General features: G+C 39.9%; 1 protein-coding gene across 1 annotated transcript; it reads left to right on the top strand.

Moving 5' to 3' along the window:
* Positions 1-386: 386 nt before the first annotated feature.
* On the top strand, positions 387-17020 carry LOC132560538 (acetylcholine receptor subunit alpha-like). The gene is made up of 5 exons (XM_060225204.1): positions 387-506; positions 1710-1754; positions 4532-4647; positions 15382-15914; positions 16587-17020. The coding sequence occupies exons 1-5, from the start codon at positions 387-389 to the stop codon at positions 17018-17020; spliced, it is 1248 nt and encodes a 415-aa protein (XP_060081187.1).
* The last annotated feature ends 803 nt before the right edge of the window (positions 17021-17823 follow it).

A 17823-nucleotide genomic window follows, 5' to 3' on the forward strand; every position in this document is an offset into this window, starting at 1 on the left:
ATTGCATCGTTTTTATATATATTAGATAATTAAAACCGTATTATTTTCTATGTGCTGAAATCCTTTGTAGTAATTCCTGAAATTTCCAACGCCGATCAATTTATTAACATTGTATTTTCATAAAACAAATCAAGAGAATTAGTATGATCTATTTATTTTCTTGTAGTGAAATTGCTATTGAGGTGTAAAGTTGATGCTATCTAGCGGTGTAGTGAGTGAACCACTTTATCCTCGAAAACAACATCCAGTATTCGTTATACAGATGGAGCTATAATCTGTGTTTTTATCACAATTAATATAAAAAGGATATTCTCTTGCTTGTCCGACCTCCCTACTTATCTATTCATATTACAGGATTACAGGATGTCAAAGCAATGTATACATATATGGCGGAGAACAACCTTCGGACTTTAATTTTTACTACGAATGCCTACCAGATCCAAGCCAGACCAGCCTCTACAGTAGTGGTTAACATCACCCTAAACATAATCACGTTCAACTCCCTGGTGAGTATAGCATTAAAGGGTTAAAATACTGTATCGATTTAAAGGCATCAATCATCGAGATAGTATTGCCGAGATCAGACATTATTGAAATCAATAACAATATCAGATTAATAACAATCAGTTTTCTATATCACATTGATGGGAAATAGATTATCTATAACCCTAAATACTTTAGAGATACATAGCCAGATTTACTGAATTAATGGTGATGACGTCAGTTATTATTGTCTCTATGTTGACACAATTAAGTCCTCGGTAAATATAACGATACCATGATGTTCAAATCAAAAGATTGGATGTTTGGTAAAAAAAGGATTTGTGGAGTGGTATGGGTGTTCAAATCAAAAGATTGGATGTTTGGTAAAAAAGGGATTTGTGGAGTGGTATGGGTGTTCAAATCAAAAGATTGGATGTTTTAGGGAAGAGGATAAGGGGAGTGGTACTGATGTTCAAATCAAAATGGAGATTGGATGTTTGGTGAAAGAAGGATTGAGGGAGTGGTACTGATGTTCAAATCAAAATGGAGATTGGATGTTTGAGGAAAGAGATGTTCAAATTGAGGGAGTGGTACTGATGTTCAAATCAAAATGGAGATTGGATGTTTAAGGAAAGAGGATTGAGGGAGTGGTACTGATGTTCAAATCAAAATGGAGATTGGATGTTTGAGGAAAGAAGGATTGAGGGGAGTGGTACTGATGTTCAAATCAAAATGGAGATTGGATGTTTGGTGAAAGAAGGATTGAGGGAGTGGTACTGATGTTCAAATCAAAATGGAGATTGGATGTTTAAGGAAAGAGGATTGAGGGAGTGGTACTGATGTTCAAATCAAAATGGAGATTGGATGTTTGAGGAAAGAGGATTGAGGGAGTGGTACTGATGTTCAAATCAAAATGGAGATTGGATGTTTGAGGAAAGAAGGATTGGAGGAGTGGTACTGATCCAGTCAGATATAATGATATTTTTCTGAATCTCAGTCACCGAGTTTATAAGAACAAGTAGTGAGTAGAATAGTGTTGTTGGGATAATATGTGTAGTATTAAGTGATGAGATAGTTTAAAGTTACAGCTGTGTTTAGATTTAGACTGCTTCGTACTTAGAAACAAGTCATCAAATTGTTCACTATTAACATGTATATCATTCACGATAAAAATAAATATTGACGTGGAACTTGATAGATTGAATAGTTTATTTTTCCTTGATCAGGATGTCCGCAACCAGGCCTTGACAACGACAGGTTACTTCAGCTTGGTAAGTTACAGCAATACAGAGCTTAATGGGTAACTAATGTCATCTGACCTGATGAGAACGGAACAAACAAAATATACCTGTTGTATTTCCTACATCTGTATCGTATGAAGACAATATCATTCTACAGCTTAACAACTACGAAAACTGCACTAGAAGGTTAAAATGATAAATTGATAATGAGGTATGTTCTAACTTATAATGCGTATTGATCCGGTCTAGATAAATGTTTTGAATTTTTTGGCGAGGCTACGATTGATATCATACTGTACACGTGTTATTGACCCAATACAGTGATTTCCTACTTAACCAAGAGGATTTAGTGAACCAACCATAAGCTATAAAGCTGTTTTATTATACTCATAAACTGTCATAGACCAGTCACGATCATATTATCAGTAATTGAATGAGATCCTTAATTGACTCTGGCTATCAGTTATAAATGACAGTTATTACAGAGATATGTTAAGTAAATACCCGTAAAACTACATTATTTTTAAAAAATGTTTGCCTTAAGGCAAGAAGAAATATACCGAAAATGGATTCGTGAAAATCGTTAAGTTTTATGGTGAGATCTTCCCACAAACTATTGTCTATCTGTTTGGTATACACGTATCTATGGTAACAAACTGCTTGTCTCGTGGCCGACCTGTTCTTGCTTTCAATCACAGTGTATGACGAATTGGCGATGTCTTGTCTTTGAGTTCAAACCTCAGCTGATTTTCAGTTTGAATTATGAGTATCTGACAAGTTATATTATTGGTTTTCTTATTCTTATTCAACATTATACGAACTTTCTGATAAGGGAGATTTAGAAAATTGGCGCCGTTGATGAACCAGAATCACTTTCGGAACTACTGTCTATGTCATAAATCCTCTCTTCTTTAACACGGCATTAGTTCATCTTTTATGAGTGTGGATTTTCTGGGTTTTTTTTTTTTTTTTTTTTGGGGGGGGGGGGGGGGGGGGGGGGTTCGGGGGGGGGGGTGGGTTCTTTTTTTTTTTTTTTTTAGGGATGGGGGATTTGTTTTTTTTTTTTTTAGGAATTGGGGATTGTTTTTTGTTTTTGTTTTTTTCCTTAAGATGATATAACCACATCACCAGATATCCACCAGGCATGAAAGATTATTGTTAAAATATTTACTTAGCTCTACAGGGCAGACAAAGCTGATGTTAATGTATCTAATGTATTAAGGATCTATTACTGTTAGAGCTACGTACACTTTTAATTCATTACTTACAGACTATAGATAATCTGATGATGATCAATTAATTCAATCTGACGGAATGTATGATTAATACTCCATAAAATGTTTTTAATTGAAAAGTCGGTTTGTGATGGGATAGCTTTTTCAACTTATTAAAATCCATTTTCCAATGAAAAGCGTGTGAAGTGTGCCGTGAAACTGCACTTCATTAGTACATATAGACTGGTTCAAACGATACAGACACAGGGCGAAAGACCAAATACGTGTTAAGTGCAAGTACATCGTTGTTATAGCATTCATGGCTCCTAAGGGATGTTGAGAACAAAAGTCAAGTAATCGTTTCTTTTTTTATCGCAAAGAAAACTATGAATCTATTATCATTGTACGCAATGATTAAAACTGAAAAAACTGTTTTTGTTATATACTGCGAGTAATCCAATTCAATTAGATGTATAAAGGGTGATGAATATTGATAAGAAATCACTTCGAATCTTCGTCATTGTTGTTTGAATTTCACGACTTGGGACGACCCAGATGTGGATGTTCTATCAATATCTATTTATCAATTAGGTATCAATATATCCTATTATCACCTCAATAGTATTCCAATATTTTCCTTGTTTGCTTTATGCTGTATACTGTCAGGAAATCATCACATGGCAAACCATGTATCCAGTGTATGTAACTTTATTACAGCAATGCTTAATCGGCTGGATGTGTTTCAGATTCTTGTTGAAACAATCTGTTGAAAATGGAATCATACATGGCCAGTAATAATACGCAAGAATTAATATTTTTGCTGACATCAGTTAACTATTTGTTAAAAAAATGATGAGTACAATTATCAAAATTTCATATACCTGTTTGGTGCTATTTCCGTCATGTCCAGTGTCAAAGGGATTCGGGTCATATTGAAATAATAGTAATAGACAACTTGCACAGATTTCTGATATCAACCTAAGACACAAACACATCAAAACCACCTGAGCAGTATCTCCATTTCTCAAATATTAATATTTCGCCGATATATATATAACCCCAATGCTTTTCAATCCCACACTAAAATTAACCCCACAGATTTTCCAACCTACAATATATAGATGGTGATTATAACAGACTTGTTACTATTTCTGTATTGGGTGTCAACTGTAAACTAACAAAACCTTGTAACACGTGGTATCAAGAGATGCAGGCCGATGAAAAGAGTTTGTTTTATAGACGTTATATTAAGGTTATGTGGAAATTGGAAATTCCTATGACAGATATGATGTTTGATGTGTTTAATGTCAGTAACGGTAGTATCACTGGCGGTGCTGTGCTCATTTGAAGAACATGATATCATTTCATTGTTTGATCTAAGTATCTAGGAAAATGTCGCCCTTGGAGCAGAAGGCGCTTAATCTTTCGTAACACATGGTCCTATTCTTTTTTTTTATATCACGGGTTCCAGTTCAATATTTATTTCTTTATAGTTTGCCATGGTATCATCACTTTGAGTTATGACTTCGTTGATATATTATATTGTCTTGTCGACCTCGCTGTGAACATTTGGTAACCGTTTTATGTTTGTAGACATGGAGTGACGCACGGCTGGACTGGAGTATTAACCCCACATATAATTCTGATATTCATGCTATATACTCAGATGAGGACACAATATGGCGACCACCTATCATATTGGAGAACTCGTAAGTTCACGGGTATTTGCAACACACAAAAAATATGCTCATATAGAACATAGGTACACACTTAACAACAGGAGACATGTATTACATTCGCACAGCTCTCTGTCCATTGATTTATCGGTAGCCAAACAGCTTTATGATATTTTGGAATTTCCCGACAATTTCTTTAACATCCGGATCGCGTGAAGCAATTCAATCAGTAAAACAGATTATCTTGCTATTGGAAGATAAAATATGGTTTATACCCTTATTTGTTATCTAATATACAAGAGTGCCGAACGATTTTCACCTAATTATTGAAGTGACATTCACAAGCATGCGTTAATTCCACAATCCCTTGATTCTAGTCATACTTTAATATTCATTGAGCAATAACATTTTTAAAAATTTGGATTTCCACAGTCGCCTACCAGACTTTAAACTCTAAGCTCTTAGCATCACTGACGAGTACTAGAAGGACTGAACAGCTACATGGTGAAGTCTAATTCGTTGTTTGATTCTACATTATCTAATTCTAAAGTTGTATTAAAAACCGTTATTCACTTGTGTGTATTTTGTGCTATCTATTCAAAAAAAGAAGACTTTGATCTATATTTAAATGTTTTGTATTCGTTCTATTGATTTATAATCAGTCGACAATAATTGTGTAATCGAACATGTTCGCAGTATAGACGTAAAATCCTGATGGATTGCTTCTCTAATTCATCTAATATATTTAGTAAACAATACTGTTTACACATTTAGGTCACATGCAATACTGGATTTTGATTTATTATGTATAATTACATATTTATGTAAATTGACATCATGTTATGATGAAAGAACATAAAATGAGTTCAAATTTATATTTCATGATTTTTTTAGTATGTTTTGATGCGATGTTTTTATTAAATTGCTAAAATCCAATTACCGACTAAAGTGTGTGAAGCGTACCATGACGTTGAATAACATTAGTAAACTGTAGTAGACTGATTAAGGTATACAGACGCCAAGCAAAAGGTGAAATGTGCTTTTATTAAGTACAAGTAAATAACTGTTTTTAATCTCATGGACCCAAAGAAGCGTTCGTTAGCGGGAAACAAGTTATAATTCCTACTCATACGGTAATTAAAAACTATTAAATGTAAATTCAATAAATAATTATAAAAACGATTTCAAACAAAAGAGAATCGGTGCATAGCATTGTTTGAATTAGCCTCGCAAGCAAATTTAAGAATTGAAAGCGCGATGTAGTTTTATCACATCAATGTTATGGTCAGAAACCGGTTCCTACATAGTCAGATACCGGTTCCTACATGGTGAGATACCGGTTCCTACATGGTCAGATACCGGTTCCTACATAGTCAGATACCGGTTCCTACATAGCAGGTTCCTACATAGATACCGGTTTCTACATTGTCAGATACCGGTTCCTACATGGTCAGATACCGGTTTCTACATAGTCAGGTACCGTTTCCTACATAGTCAGATACCGGTTCCTACATAGTCAGATACCGGTTCCTACATAGTCAGATACCGGTTCCTACATAGTCAGATACCGGTTCCTACATAGTCAGATACCGGTTCCTACATAGTCAGATACCGGTTCCTACATGGTCAGATACCGGTTCCTTCAAGGTGAGATACCATTTCCTGCATAGTCAGATACCGGTTCCTACATAGTCAGATACCGGTTCCTACATAGTCAGATACCGGTTCCTACATAGTCAGATACCGGTTCCTACATAGTCAGATACCGGTTCCTACATAGTCAGATACCGGTTCATACATAGTCAGATACCGGTTCCTACATAGTCAGATACCGGTTCCTACATATTCAGATACCGGTTCCTACATAGTCAGATACTGGTTCCTACATAGTCAGATACCGGTTCCTACATAGTCAGATACCGGTTCCTACATAGTCAGATACCGGTTCCTACATGGTCAGATACTAGTCCCTACATAGTCAGATACCGGTTCCTACATTACATAGTGAGATACCAGTTCCTTCATGGTCAGATACCGGTTCCTACATAGTCAGATACCGGTTCCTTCATGGTGATATACCTGTTCCTGCATAGTCAGATACCGGTTCCTACATAGTCAGATTCCGGTTCCTATATGGTCAGATACCGGTTCCTATATAGTCAGATACCGCTTTCTACATGGTCAGATACCGGTTCCTACATAGTCAGATACCGGTTCCTACATTACATAGTCAGATACCAGTTCCTACATAGTCAGATACCGGTTCCTACATAGTCAGATACCGGTTCCTTCATGGTGAGATACCAGTTCCTGCATAGTCAGATACCGGTTCCTACATAGTCAGATACCGGTTCCTACATAGTCAGATACCGGTTCCTACATAGTCAGATACCGGTTCCTACATAGTCAGATACCGGTTCATACATAGTCAGATACCGGTTCATACATAATCAGATACCGGTTCCTACATAGTCAGATACCGGTTCCTACATAGTCAGATACCGGTTCCTACATAGTCAGATACCGGTTCCTATATAGTCAGATACCGGTTCCTTCATAGTCAGATACCAGTTCCTACATAGTCAGATACCGGTTCCTACATAGTCAGATACCGGTTCCTACATCAGATACCGGTTCCTTCAGATACCGGTTCCTACATAGTCAGATACCGGTTCCTACATAGATACCGGTTCCTACATAGTCAGATACCGGTTCCTACATAGTCAGATACCGGTTCCTACATAGTCAGATACCGATTCCTACATAGTCAGATACCGGTTCCTACATAGATACCGGTTCCTACATAGTCAGATACCGGTTCCTACATAGATACCGGTTCCTACATAGTCAGATACCGGTTCCTACATTGTCAGATACCGGTTCCTACATAGTCAGATACCGGTTCCTACATAGTCAGATACCGATTCCTACATAATCATATACCGGTTCCTACATAGTCAGATACCGGTTCCTACATAGTCAGATACCGGTTCCTACATAGTCAGATACCAGTTCCTACATAGTCAGATACCGGTTTCTACATAGTCAGATACCGGTTCCTACATAGTCAGATACCGATTCCTACATAATCAGATACCGGTTCCTACATAGTCAGATACCAGTTTCTACATGGTCAGATACCGGTTCCTACATAGTCAGATACCGGTTCCTACATAGTCAGATACCGGTTCCTACATAGTCAGATACCGGTTCCTACATAGTCAGATACCGGTTCCTACATTGTCAGATACCGGTTCCTACATAGCAGGTTCCTACATAGATACCGGTTTCTACATTGTCAGATACCGGTTCCTACATAGTCAGATACAGGTTCCTACATAGATACCGGTTCCTACATAGTCAGATACCGGTTCCTACATAGTCAGATACCGGTTCCTACATAGTCAGATACCGGTTCCTACATAGTCAGATACCGGTTCCTACATAGCAGGTTCCTACATAGATACCGGTTCCTACATAGTCAGATACCGGTTCCTACATAGTCAGATACCGGTTCCTACATTGTCAGATACCGGTTCCTACATGGTCAGATACCGGTTTCTACATAGTCAGGTACCGGTTCCTACATAGTCAGATACCGGTTCCTACCGTTTTCTACATAGTCAGATACCGGTTCCGTACATGGTCAAATACCGGTTCCTACATAGTCAGATACCGGTTCCTACATAGTCAGATACCGGTTCCTACATAGTCAGATACCGGTTCCTACATAGTCAGATACCGGTTCCTACATAGTCAGATACCGGTTCCTACATAGTCAGATACCGGTTCCTACATGGTCAGATACCGGTTCCTACATAGTCAGATACCGGTTCCTACATAGTCAGATACCGGTTCCTACATAGTCAGATACCGGTTTTTACATAGTCAGATACCGGTTCCTACATAGTCAGATACCGGTTCCTACATAGTCAGATACCGGTTCCTACATAGTCAGATACCGGTTCCTACATTGTCAGATACCGGTTCCTACATAGTCAGATACCGGTTCCTACATAGTCAGATACCGGTTCCTACATGGTCAGATACCGGTTCCTACATGGTCAGATACCGGTTCCTGCATAGTCAGATACCGGTTCATACATAGTCAGATACCGGTTCCTACATAATCAGATACCGGTTCCTACATAGCAGGTTCCTACATAGATACCGGTTTCTACATTGTCAGATACCGGTTCCTACATAGTCAGATACCGGTTCCTACATAGTCAGATACCGGTTCCTACATGGTCAGATACCAGTTCCTATATGGTCAGATACCGGTTCCTACATAGTCAGATACCGGTTCCTACATAGTCAGATACCGGTTCCTACATAGTCAGATACAAATTCCTACATAGATACCGGTTCCTACATTGTCAGATACCGGTTCCTACATAGTCAGAAACAGGTTCCTACATAGATACCGGTTCCTACATAGTCAGATACCGGTTCCTACATAGTCAGATACCGGTTCCTACATAGTCAGATACCGGTTCCTACATAGTCAGATACCGGTTCCTACATAGTCAGATACCGGTTCCTACATAGTCAGATACCGGTTCCTACATAGTCAGATACCAGTCCTACATAGTCAGATACCAGTTCCTACATAGTCAGATACCGGTTTCTACATAGTCAGATACCGGTTCCTACATGGTCAGATACCGGTTCCTACATAGTCAGATACCGGTTCCTACATAGTCAGATACCTCTTTCTACAAGGTCAGATACCGGTTCCTACATTACATAGTCAGATACCGGTTCCTACATAGTCAGATACCGGTTCCTACATAGTCAGATACCGGTTCCTACATAGTCAGATACCGGTTCCTACATAGTCAGATACCGGTTCCTACATAGTCAGATACCGGTTCCTACATTGTCAGATACCGATTCCTACATAGTCAGATACAGGTTCCTACATAGATACCGGTTCCTACATAGTCAGATACCGGTTCCTACATTGTCAGATACCGGTTCCTACATAGTCAGATACCGGTTCCTACATAGTCAGATACCGGTTCCTACATAGTCAGATACCGGTTCCTACATAGTCAGATACCGGTTCCTACATAGTCAGATACCGGTTCCTACATGGTCAGATACCGGTTCCTGCATAGTCAGATACCGGTTCATACATAGTCAGATACCGGTTCCTACATAGTCAGATACCGGTTCCTACATAGTCAGATACCGGTTCCTACATAGTCAGATAGCGGTTCCTACATAGTCAGATACCGGTTCATACATGATCGGATAACGGTTCCTACATAGTCAGATACCGGTTCCTACATAGTCAGATACCGGTTCCGTTATGGTCAGAAACCGGTTCCTACATAGTCAGATACCGGTTCCTACATAGTCAGATACCGGTTCCTACATGGTCAGATACCGGTTCATACATGATCGGATAACGTTCCGTTATGGTCAGAAACCGGTTCCTACATAGTCAGATACCGGTTCCTACATAGTCAGATACCGGTTCCTACATAGTCAGATACCGGTTCCTACATAATCAGATACAGGTTCCTATATAGTCAGATACCGCTTTCTACATGGTCAGATACCGGTTCCTACATAGTCAGATACCGGTTCCTTCATGGTGATATACCAGCTCCTACATGGTCAGATACCGGTTCCTACATAGTCAGATACCGGTTCCTACATAGTCAGATACCGGTTCCTACATAATCAGATACAGGTTCCTATATAGTCAGATACCGCTTTCTACATGGTCAGATACCGGTTCCTACATAGTCAGATACCGGTTTCTACATAGTCAGATACCGGTTCCTACATAGTCAGATACCGGTTCCTTCATGGTGAGATACCAGTTCCTACATGGTCAGATACCAGTCCGTACATGGTCAGATACCGGTTCCTACATAGTCAGATACCGGTTCCTACATAGTCAGATACCGGTTCCTACATAGTCAGATACCGGTTCCTACATAGTCAGATACCGGTTCCTACATAGTCAGATACCGGTTCCTACATAGTCAGATACAGGTTCCTACATAGATACCGGTTCCTACATAGTCAGATACCGGTTCCTACATTGTCAGATACCGATTACTACATAGTCAGATACAGGTTCCTACATAGATACCGGTTCCTACATAGTCAGATACCGGTTCCTACATTGTCAGATACCGGTTCCTACATAGTCAGATACCGGTTCCTACATAGTCAGATACCGGTTCCTACATAGTCAGATACCGGTTCCTACATAGTCAGATACCGGTTCCTACATAGTCAGATACCGGTTTCTACATAGTCAGATACCGGTTTCCTACATAGTCAGATACCGGTTCCTACATAGTCAGATACCGGTTCCTACATAGTCAGATACCGGTTCCTACATAGTCAGATACCGGTTCCTACATAGTCAGATACCGGTTCCTACATAGTCAGATACCGGTTCCTACATAGTCAGATACCGGTTTCTACATAGTCAGATACCGGTTCCTACATAGTCAGATACCGGTTCCTACATAGTCAGATACCGGTTTCTACATTGTCAGATACCGGTTCCTACATAGTCAGATACCGGTTCCTACATAGATACCGGTTCCTACATAGTCAGATACCGGTTCCGTTATGGTCAGAAACCGGTTCCTACATAGTCAGATACCGGTTCCTACATAGTCAGATACAGGTTCCTACATGGTCATATACCGGTTTCTACATTGTCAGATACCGGTTCCTACATAGTCAGATACAGATTCCTACATAGATACCGGTTCCTACATAGTCAGATACCGGTTCCTACATAGTCAGATACCGGTTCCTACATAGTCAGATACCGGTTCCTTCATGGTCAGATACCGGTTCCTACATGGTCAGATACCGGTTCCTACATGGTCAGATACCGGTTCCTACATAGTCAGATACCGGTTCCTACATAGTCAGATACCGGTTCCTACATAGTCAGATACCGGTTCCTACATAGTCAGATACCAGTTCCTACATAGTCAGATACCGGTTCCTACATAGTCAGATACCGCTTCCTACATAGTCAAATACCGGTTCCTACATAGTCAGATACCGGTTCCTACATAATCAGATACCGGTTCCTACATAGTCAGATACCGGTTCCTACATTGTCAGATACCGGTTCCTACATGGTCAGATACCGGTTTCTACATAGTCAGGTACCGTTTCCTACATAGTCAGATACCGGTTCCTACATGGTCAGATACCGGTTCCTGCATAGTCAGATACCGGTTCCTACATAGTCAGATACCGGTTCCTACATAATCAGATACATTTTCCTATATAGTCAGATACCGCTTTTCTATGGTCAGATACCGGTTCCTACATAGTCAGATACCGTTTCCTACATTACATAGTCAGATACCAGTTCCTACATGGTCAGATACCGGTTCCTACATAGTCAGATACCGGTTCCTACATAGTCAGATACCGGTTCCTACATAGTCAGATACCGGTTCTAACATTGTCAGATACCGGTTCCTACATAGTCAGAAACAGGTTCCTACATAGATACCGGTTCCTACATAGTCAGATACCGGTTCCTACATAGTCAGATACCGGTTCCTACATAGTCAGATACCGGTTCCTACATAGTCAGATACCAGTTCCTACATAGTCAGATACCGGTTTCTACATAGTCAGATACCGGTTCCTTCATGGTGAGATACCAGTTCCTACATGGTCAGATACCAGTCCCTACATGGTCAGATACCGGTTCCTACATAGTCAGATACCGGTTCCTACCGGTTCCTACATAGTCAGATACCGGTTCCTACATTGTCAGATACCGGTTCCTACATGGTCAGATACCGGTTTCTACATAGTAAGGTACAGGTTCCTAAATAGTCAGATACCAGTTCCTATATAGTCAGATACCGGTTCCTACATTGTCAGATACCGGTTCCTACATGGTCAGATACCGGTTCCTACATAGTCAGATACCGGTTCCTACATAGTCAGATACCGGTTCCTACATAATCATATACCGGTTCCTACATAGTCAGATACCGGTTCCTACATTGTCAGATACCGGTTCCTACATGGTCAGATACCGGTTCCTACATAGTCAGATACCAGTTCCTACATAGTCAGATACAGGTTCCTACATAGATACCGGTTCCTACATAGTCAGATACCGGTTCCTACATTGTCAGATACCGGTTCCTACATAGTCAGATACCGGTTCCTACATAGTCAGATACCGGTTCCTACATGGTCAGATACCGGTTTCTACATGGTCAGAAACCGGTTCCTGCAAAGTCAGATACCGGTTCATACATAGATACCGGTTCCTACATAGTCAGATACCGGTTCTAACATTGTCAGATACCGGTTCCTACATAGTCAGATACCGGTTCCTACATGGTCAGATACCGGTTTCTACATAGTCAGGTACCGGTTCCTACATAGTCAGATACCGGTTCCTACATTGTCAGATACCGGTTCCTACATAGTCAGATACCGGTTCCTACATAGTCAGATACCGGTTCCTACATTGTCAGATACCGGTTCCTACATAGTCAGATACCGGTTCCTACATAGTCAGATACCGGTTCCTACATGGTCAGATACCGGTTCCTACATAGTCAGATACCGGTTCCTACATAGTCAGATACCGGTTCCTACATAGTCAGATACCGGTTCCTACATAGTCAGATACCGGTTCCTACATAGTCAGATACCGGTTCCTACATAGTCAGATACCGGTTCCTTCATGGTGAGATACCAGTTCCTACATAGTCAGATACCGGTTCCTACATAGTCAGATACCGGTTCCTACATTGTCAGATACCGGTTCCTACATGGTCAGATACCGGTTCCTACATAGTCAGATACCGGTTCCTACATAGTCAGATACCGGTTCCTACATGGTCAGATACCGGTTCCTACATTGTCAGATACCGGTTCCTACATGGTCAGATACCGGTTCCTACATGGTCAGATACCGGTTCCTACATAGTCAGATACCGGTTCCTACATAGTCAGATACCGGTTCCTACATAGTCAGATACCGGTTCCTACATGGTCAGATACCGGTTCCTACATTGTCAGATACCGGTTCCTACATGGTCAGATACCGGTTTCTACATAGTCAGGTACCGTTTCCTACATAGTCAGATACCGGTTCCTACATGGTCAGATACCGGTTCCTGCATAGTCAGATACCGGTTCATACATAGTCAGATACCGGTTCCTACATAGTCAGATACCGGTTCCTACATAGTCAGATACCGGTTCCTACATGGTCAGATACCGGTTCCTACATAGTCAGATACCGGTTCCTACATAATCAGATACCGGTTCCTACATAGCAGGTTCCTACATAGATACCGGTTCCTACATAGTCAGATACCGGTTCCTACATTGTCAGATACCGGTTTCTACATTGTCAGATACCCTACATAGATACCGGTTCCTACATAGTCAGATACCGGTTCCTACATAGTCAGATACCGGTTCCTACATAGTCAGATACCGGTTCCTACATAGTCAGATACCGGTTCCTACATAATCAGATACCGGTTCCTACATAGCAGGTTCCTACATAGATACCGGTTCCTACATAGTCAGATACCGGTTCCTACATAGTCAGATACCGGTTCCTACATAGTCAGATACCGGTTCCTACATAGTCAGATACCGGTTCCTACATAGTCAGATACCGGTTCCTACATGGTCAGATACCGGTTCCTACATAGTCAGATACCGGTTCCTACATAGTCAGATACCAGTTCCTACATAGTCAGATATACCAGTCCCTACATGGTCAGATACCGGTTCCTACATAGTCAGATACCGGTTCCTACATAGTCAGATACCAGTTCCTACATAGTCAGATACCGGTTCCTACATGGTCAGATACCGGTTCCTACATAGTCAGATACCGGTTCCTTCATAGTCAGATACCAGTTTCTACATAGTCAGATACCGGTTCCTACATGGTGAGATACCGGTTCCTACATGGTCAGATACCAGTTCCTACATAGTCAGATACCGGTTCCTACATAGTCAGATACCGGTTCCTACATAGTCAGATACCGGTTCCTACATAGTCAGATACCGGTTCCTACATGGTCAGATACCGGTTTCTACATAGTCAGGTACCGTTTCCTACATAGTCAGATACTGGTTCCTACATTACATAGTCAGATACCGGTTCCTACATAGTCAGATACCGGTTCCTACATGGTCAGATACCGGTTCCTACATAGTCAGATACCGGTTCCTACATAGTCAGATACCGGTTCCTTCATAGTCAGATACCAGTTCCTACATAGTCAGATACCGGTTCCTACATGGTCAGATACCGGTTCCTACATGGTCAGATACCGGTTCATACATGATCGGATAACGTTCCGTTATGGTCAGAAACCGGTTCCTACATAGTCAGATACCAGTTCCTACATGGTTCCTCTATGAACTTTCACTCATTTGGTTTGCCTGAATGACGTAATGACATGAAATGTGTAGACGTTTGACTTAACATTCAGTTCAATTCAAATCAGTTTATTGTTAAACCGAAGGCTAGAACAACATGATTTTCTTTCCAAAATGTGACTAAATGTCTATTTTACAAGATCTGTGCAGTTATTTTTAAGAAGTAGCATAAACTCTCATGTTATACATTAAGCTCTGATGAAACTATTCCGATTGAAATTATTGCTAGTGTTGACTGATTCTATTATAATCATGTACATTGTATTCACATAGTGACATTAAGTTTCCCTGTAACGATGAAAACAAACACACATTCTTCATACATTACAGGGTAAGTGATATATCTGTGATGAGTGATGATTCCATTCCAATACGAGTAATCAACGATGGTACCCTGTCGTGGACCCCATCTGGAATATACGTCACGCTGTGTGAGACTGACGTCACATTCTACCCGTTTGATACTCAAGAGTGTGATATCAGCGTTAGTACTTGGGGTTACACTGCATCTGAGATCACGCTAGCATTAGATTCATCGCCTCTAGATTTCACATATTTCAAGGAAAATGGAGAATGGGCATATAAATCATATACAACGAGTACCACCGACAGAGGCAGGGGAGGGAACTCATTTTCGTCTGTGACCTTTCATCTGAATTTAAAACGTCGACCGATGTACCATGTACTTAACACACTGACCCCTACAATACTGCTGGCGTTTCTGAGCTGTATGGCGTTCAAACTTCCCGCCGAATCTGGAGAGAGAATTGGGTACTCACTGACGGTTCTGTTGTCGTATGCTGTGTATCTGACTCTAGTGGCCGATAACATACCCACAACTTCAGTCAATACGTCCTTACTGTGTAAGTATTATCTACACAACATTTATAAAAATCATCTCCATTGGTGTGATCTATTAAAAGGTGGTATTCATTTGTGTATCTTTTGTACAATCTTTAAATTAACAAGTGGTAGACATTGCTGGTGGACTTTAAGTCACCGAGATTTGCCGTAACCTTCACGTTTTAATTCATTCGGTTCAGAATATACACGTGTACTTGACGTTGTTCTAAAGCTATATGAGATATGAAAATTACTACATTAATTGAATTATGTGCTAGTGCACTTCCCAGTCTAGATTCTGACCTTTCTTTCGATCACTTTGGATTTTTCTCGGTTACCTCTTAGGAAAATTTAAACTGTTGGCATCACTGACGAATCCTAGCAGGACGCAACAGCTGTTAGATGTAGTTTAATTATCTGTTTGGCTCTACTGTATCTAGTTCTAACTTTGTATTAAAAGGTGTTACTTACTAGTGTGTTTTGTACAAACTGTTATCCAAGATCGTTTGATGTAGAACAATATATGATAAAAACGGAGATTGGAACTAGAAGTGTGAAGAAAAGTCTCCAGGCAAAACTCTAGGACAAGAATATCATTAAATATATCACTAATAAAACTTATTATTGTGAACTCGACTGTTGATATCAATATTTATATATTTTCATTTCTTTTTCGTTTTTTTTTTTTTCAGCTGTGTATCTTGTGTTCATCCTGGCACTAGGAATGATTTCAGTCTTACTCACAATACTGGTTTTGGAGTGTCACCATTCAGATCCGGACACTGCAGTACCAAAGTGGCTACTGAAAACTGTCAGCGTACTGATGATGTTAACGCTTCAAAAAAGAAAAGAACATTCCCGCTGCTGGTGTTGTTCGTGCGTCAGAAACAGAAACAACATTGGGAGCATGGACATGTCTAAAGAGGTTTCAGAAAACACAATGAAAGAATCAAAGACAATGGACACTGACCTAGAGACTAAGAACACATGTGATGTCGCTGACTACACGTGGTTGGAGGTTGGACGACTGCTGGATAAAAGTTTCCTTAGGATATTTCTGTTCATTGTTCTGATAGTGACCTTCACATTCATGATGGCACTTGGGATAGGATACGCAATATATTAGAGAAATATTGTGTTCTGTGTTCCCAACAACAAAGAGTGACATGTTCATGCTGACAGATGTGAGAGCCATCAGACTGACATCTATTACATCTTTAAAACTCATTATGAAAAGTAATGGAGATCTGGGGCAGTTCATACCATTTGTTTTATTCCTTAGATAGGTATTTGTCCTTTGATATTATCCGACTCATTTAGAAACTCTGCTTGATCTAGGTATTTTTAATGATGTTTTGCAAATGTTTATATGAACTCTCTATTGAATCTAATTATGCCATTTTTATATATGTACCACTATATATTTATATAAATTTTACGTACATAATTCCTTAAATTACCAGAGGACATTACAAATCAAAATAGACATAATACTTCTTGCAGAAATATAATGTGTTAACACTGCACTGATGTTAGAAGTAGAAGATGTAAAAGCATCATTACTAGTGTAAAAACACGGTCTTCCACTCAGTTTTCCATGAATCTCATAGTTTCTGCTATGGTGTCCATTTACGATTTCGTTAGGTAGACGTTAGGAAGATATATATATTGCCACTCTCAATAAACAATAAGAGTGATGACTCGTTACAATTTCCGTTATAATTGAACAATTAAAACCATGGATATAGAAAAACGTTTAAATGTTTGTATGTATTCTACACATTCTACTTAGATGTTGGATGGTTGTGGACTTTAATCGACTGTATGTCTTACTTTATGTGGAGATTTTATCGTCTTGTTTATTAAATGTCATGACTATGATGCTCATCTTCTACTGTATCCATGTTTGATCCTCTACTTAGTCCCATG

The sequence above is a fragment of the Ylistrum balloti genome, unplaced genomic scaffold (genome assembly GCF_031769215.1).
Source record: "Ylistrum balloti isolate Yb309-2 unplaced genomic scaffold, AGI_CSIRO_Ybal_v1 Utg371076, whole genome shotgun sequence".
Lineage (NCBI taxonomy): Eukaryota > Metazoa > Mollusca > Bivalvia > Pectinida > Pectinidae > Ylistrum > Ylistrum balloti.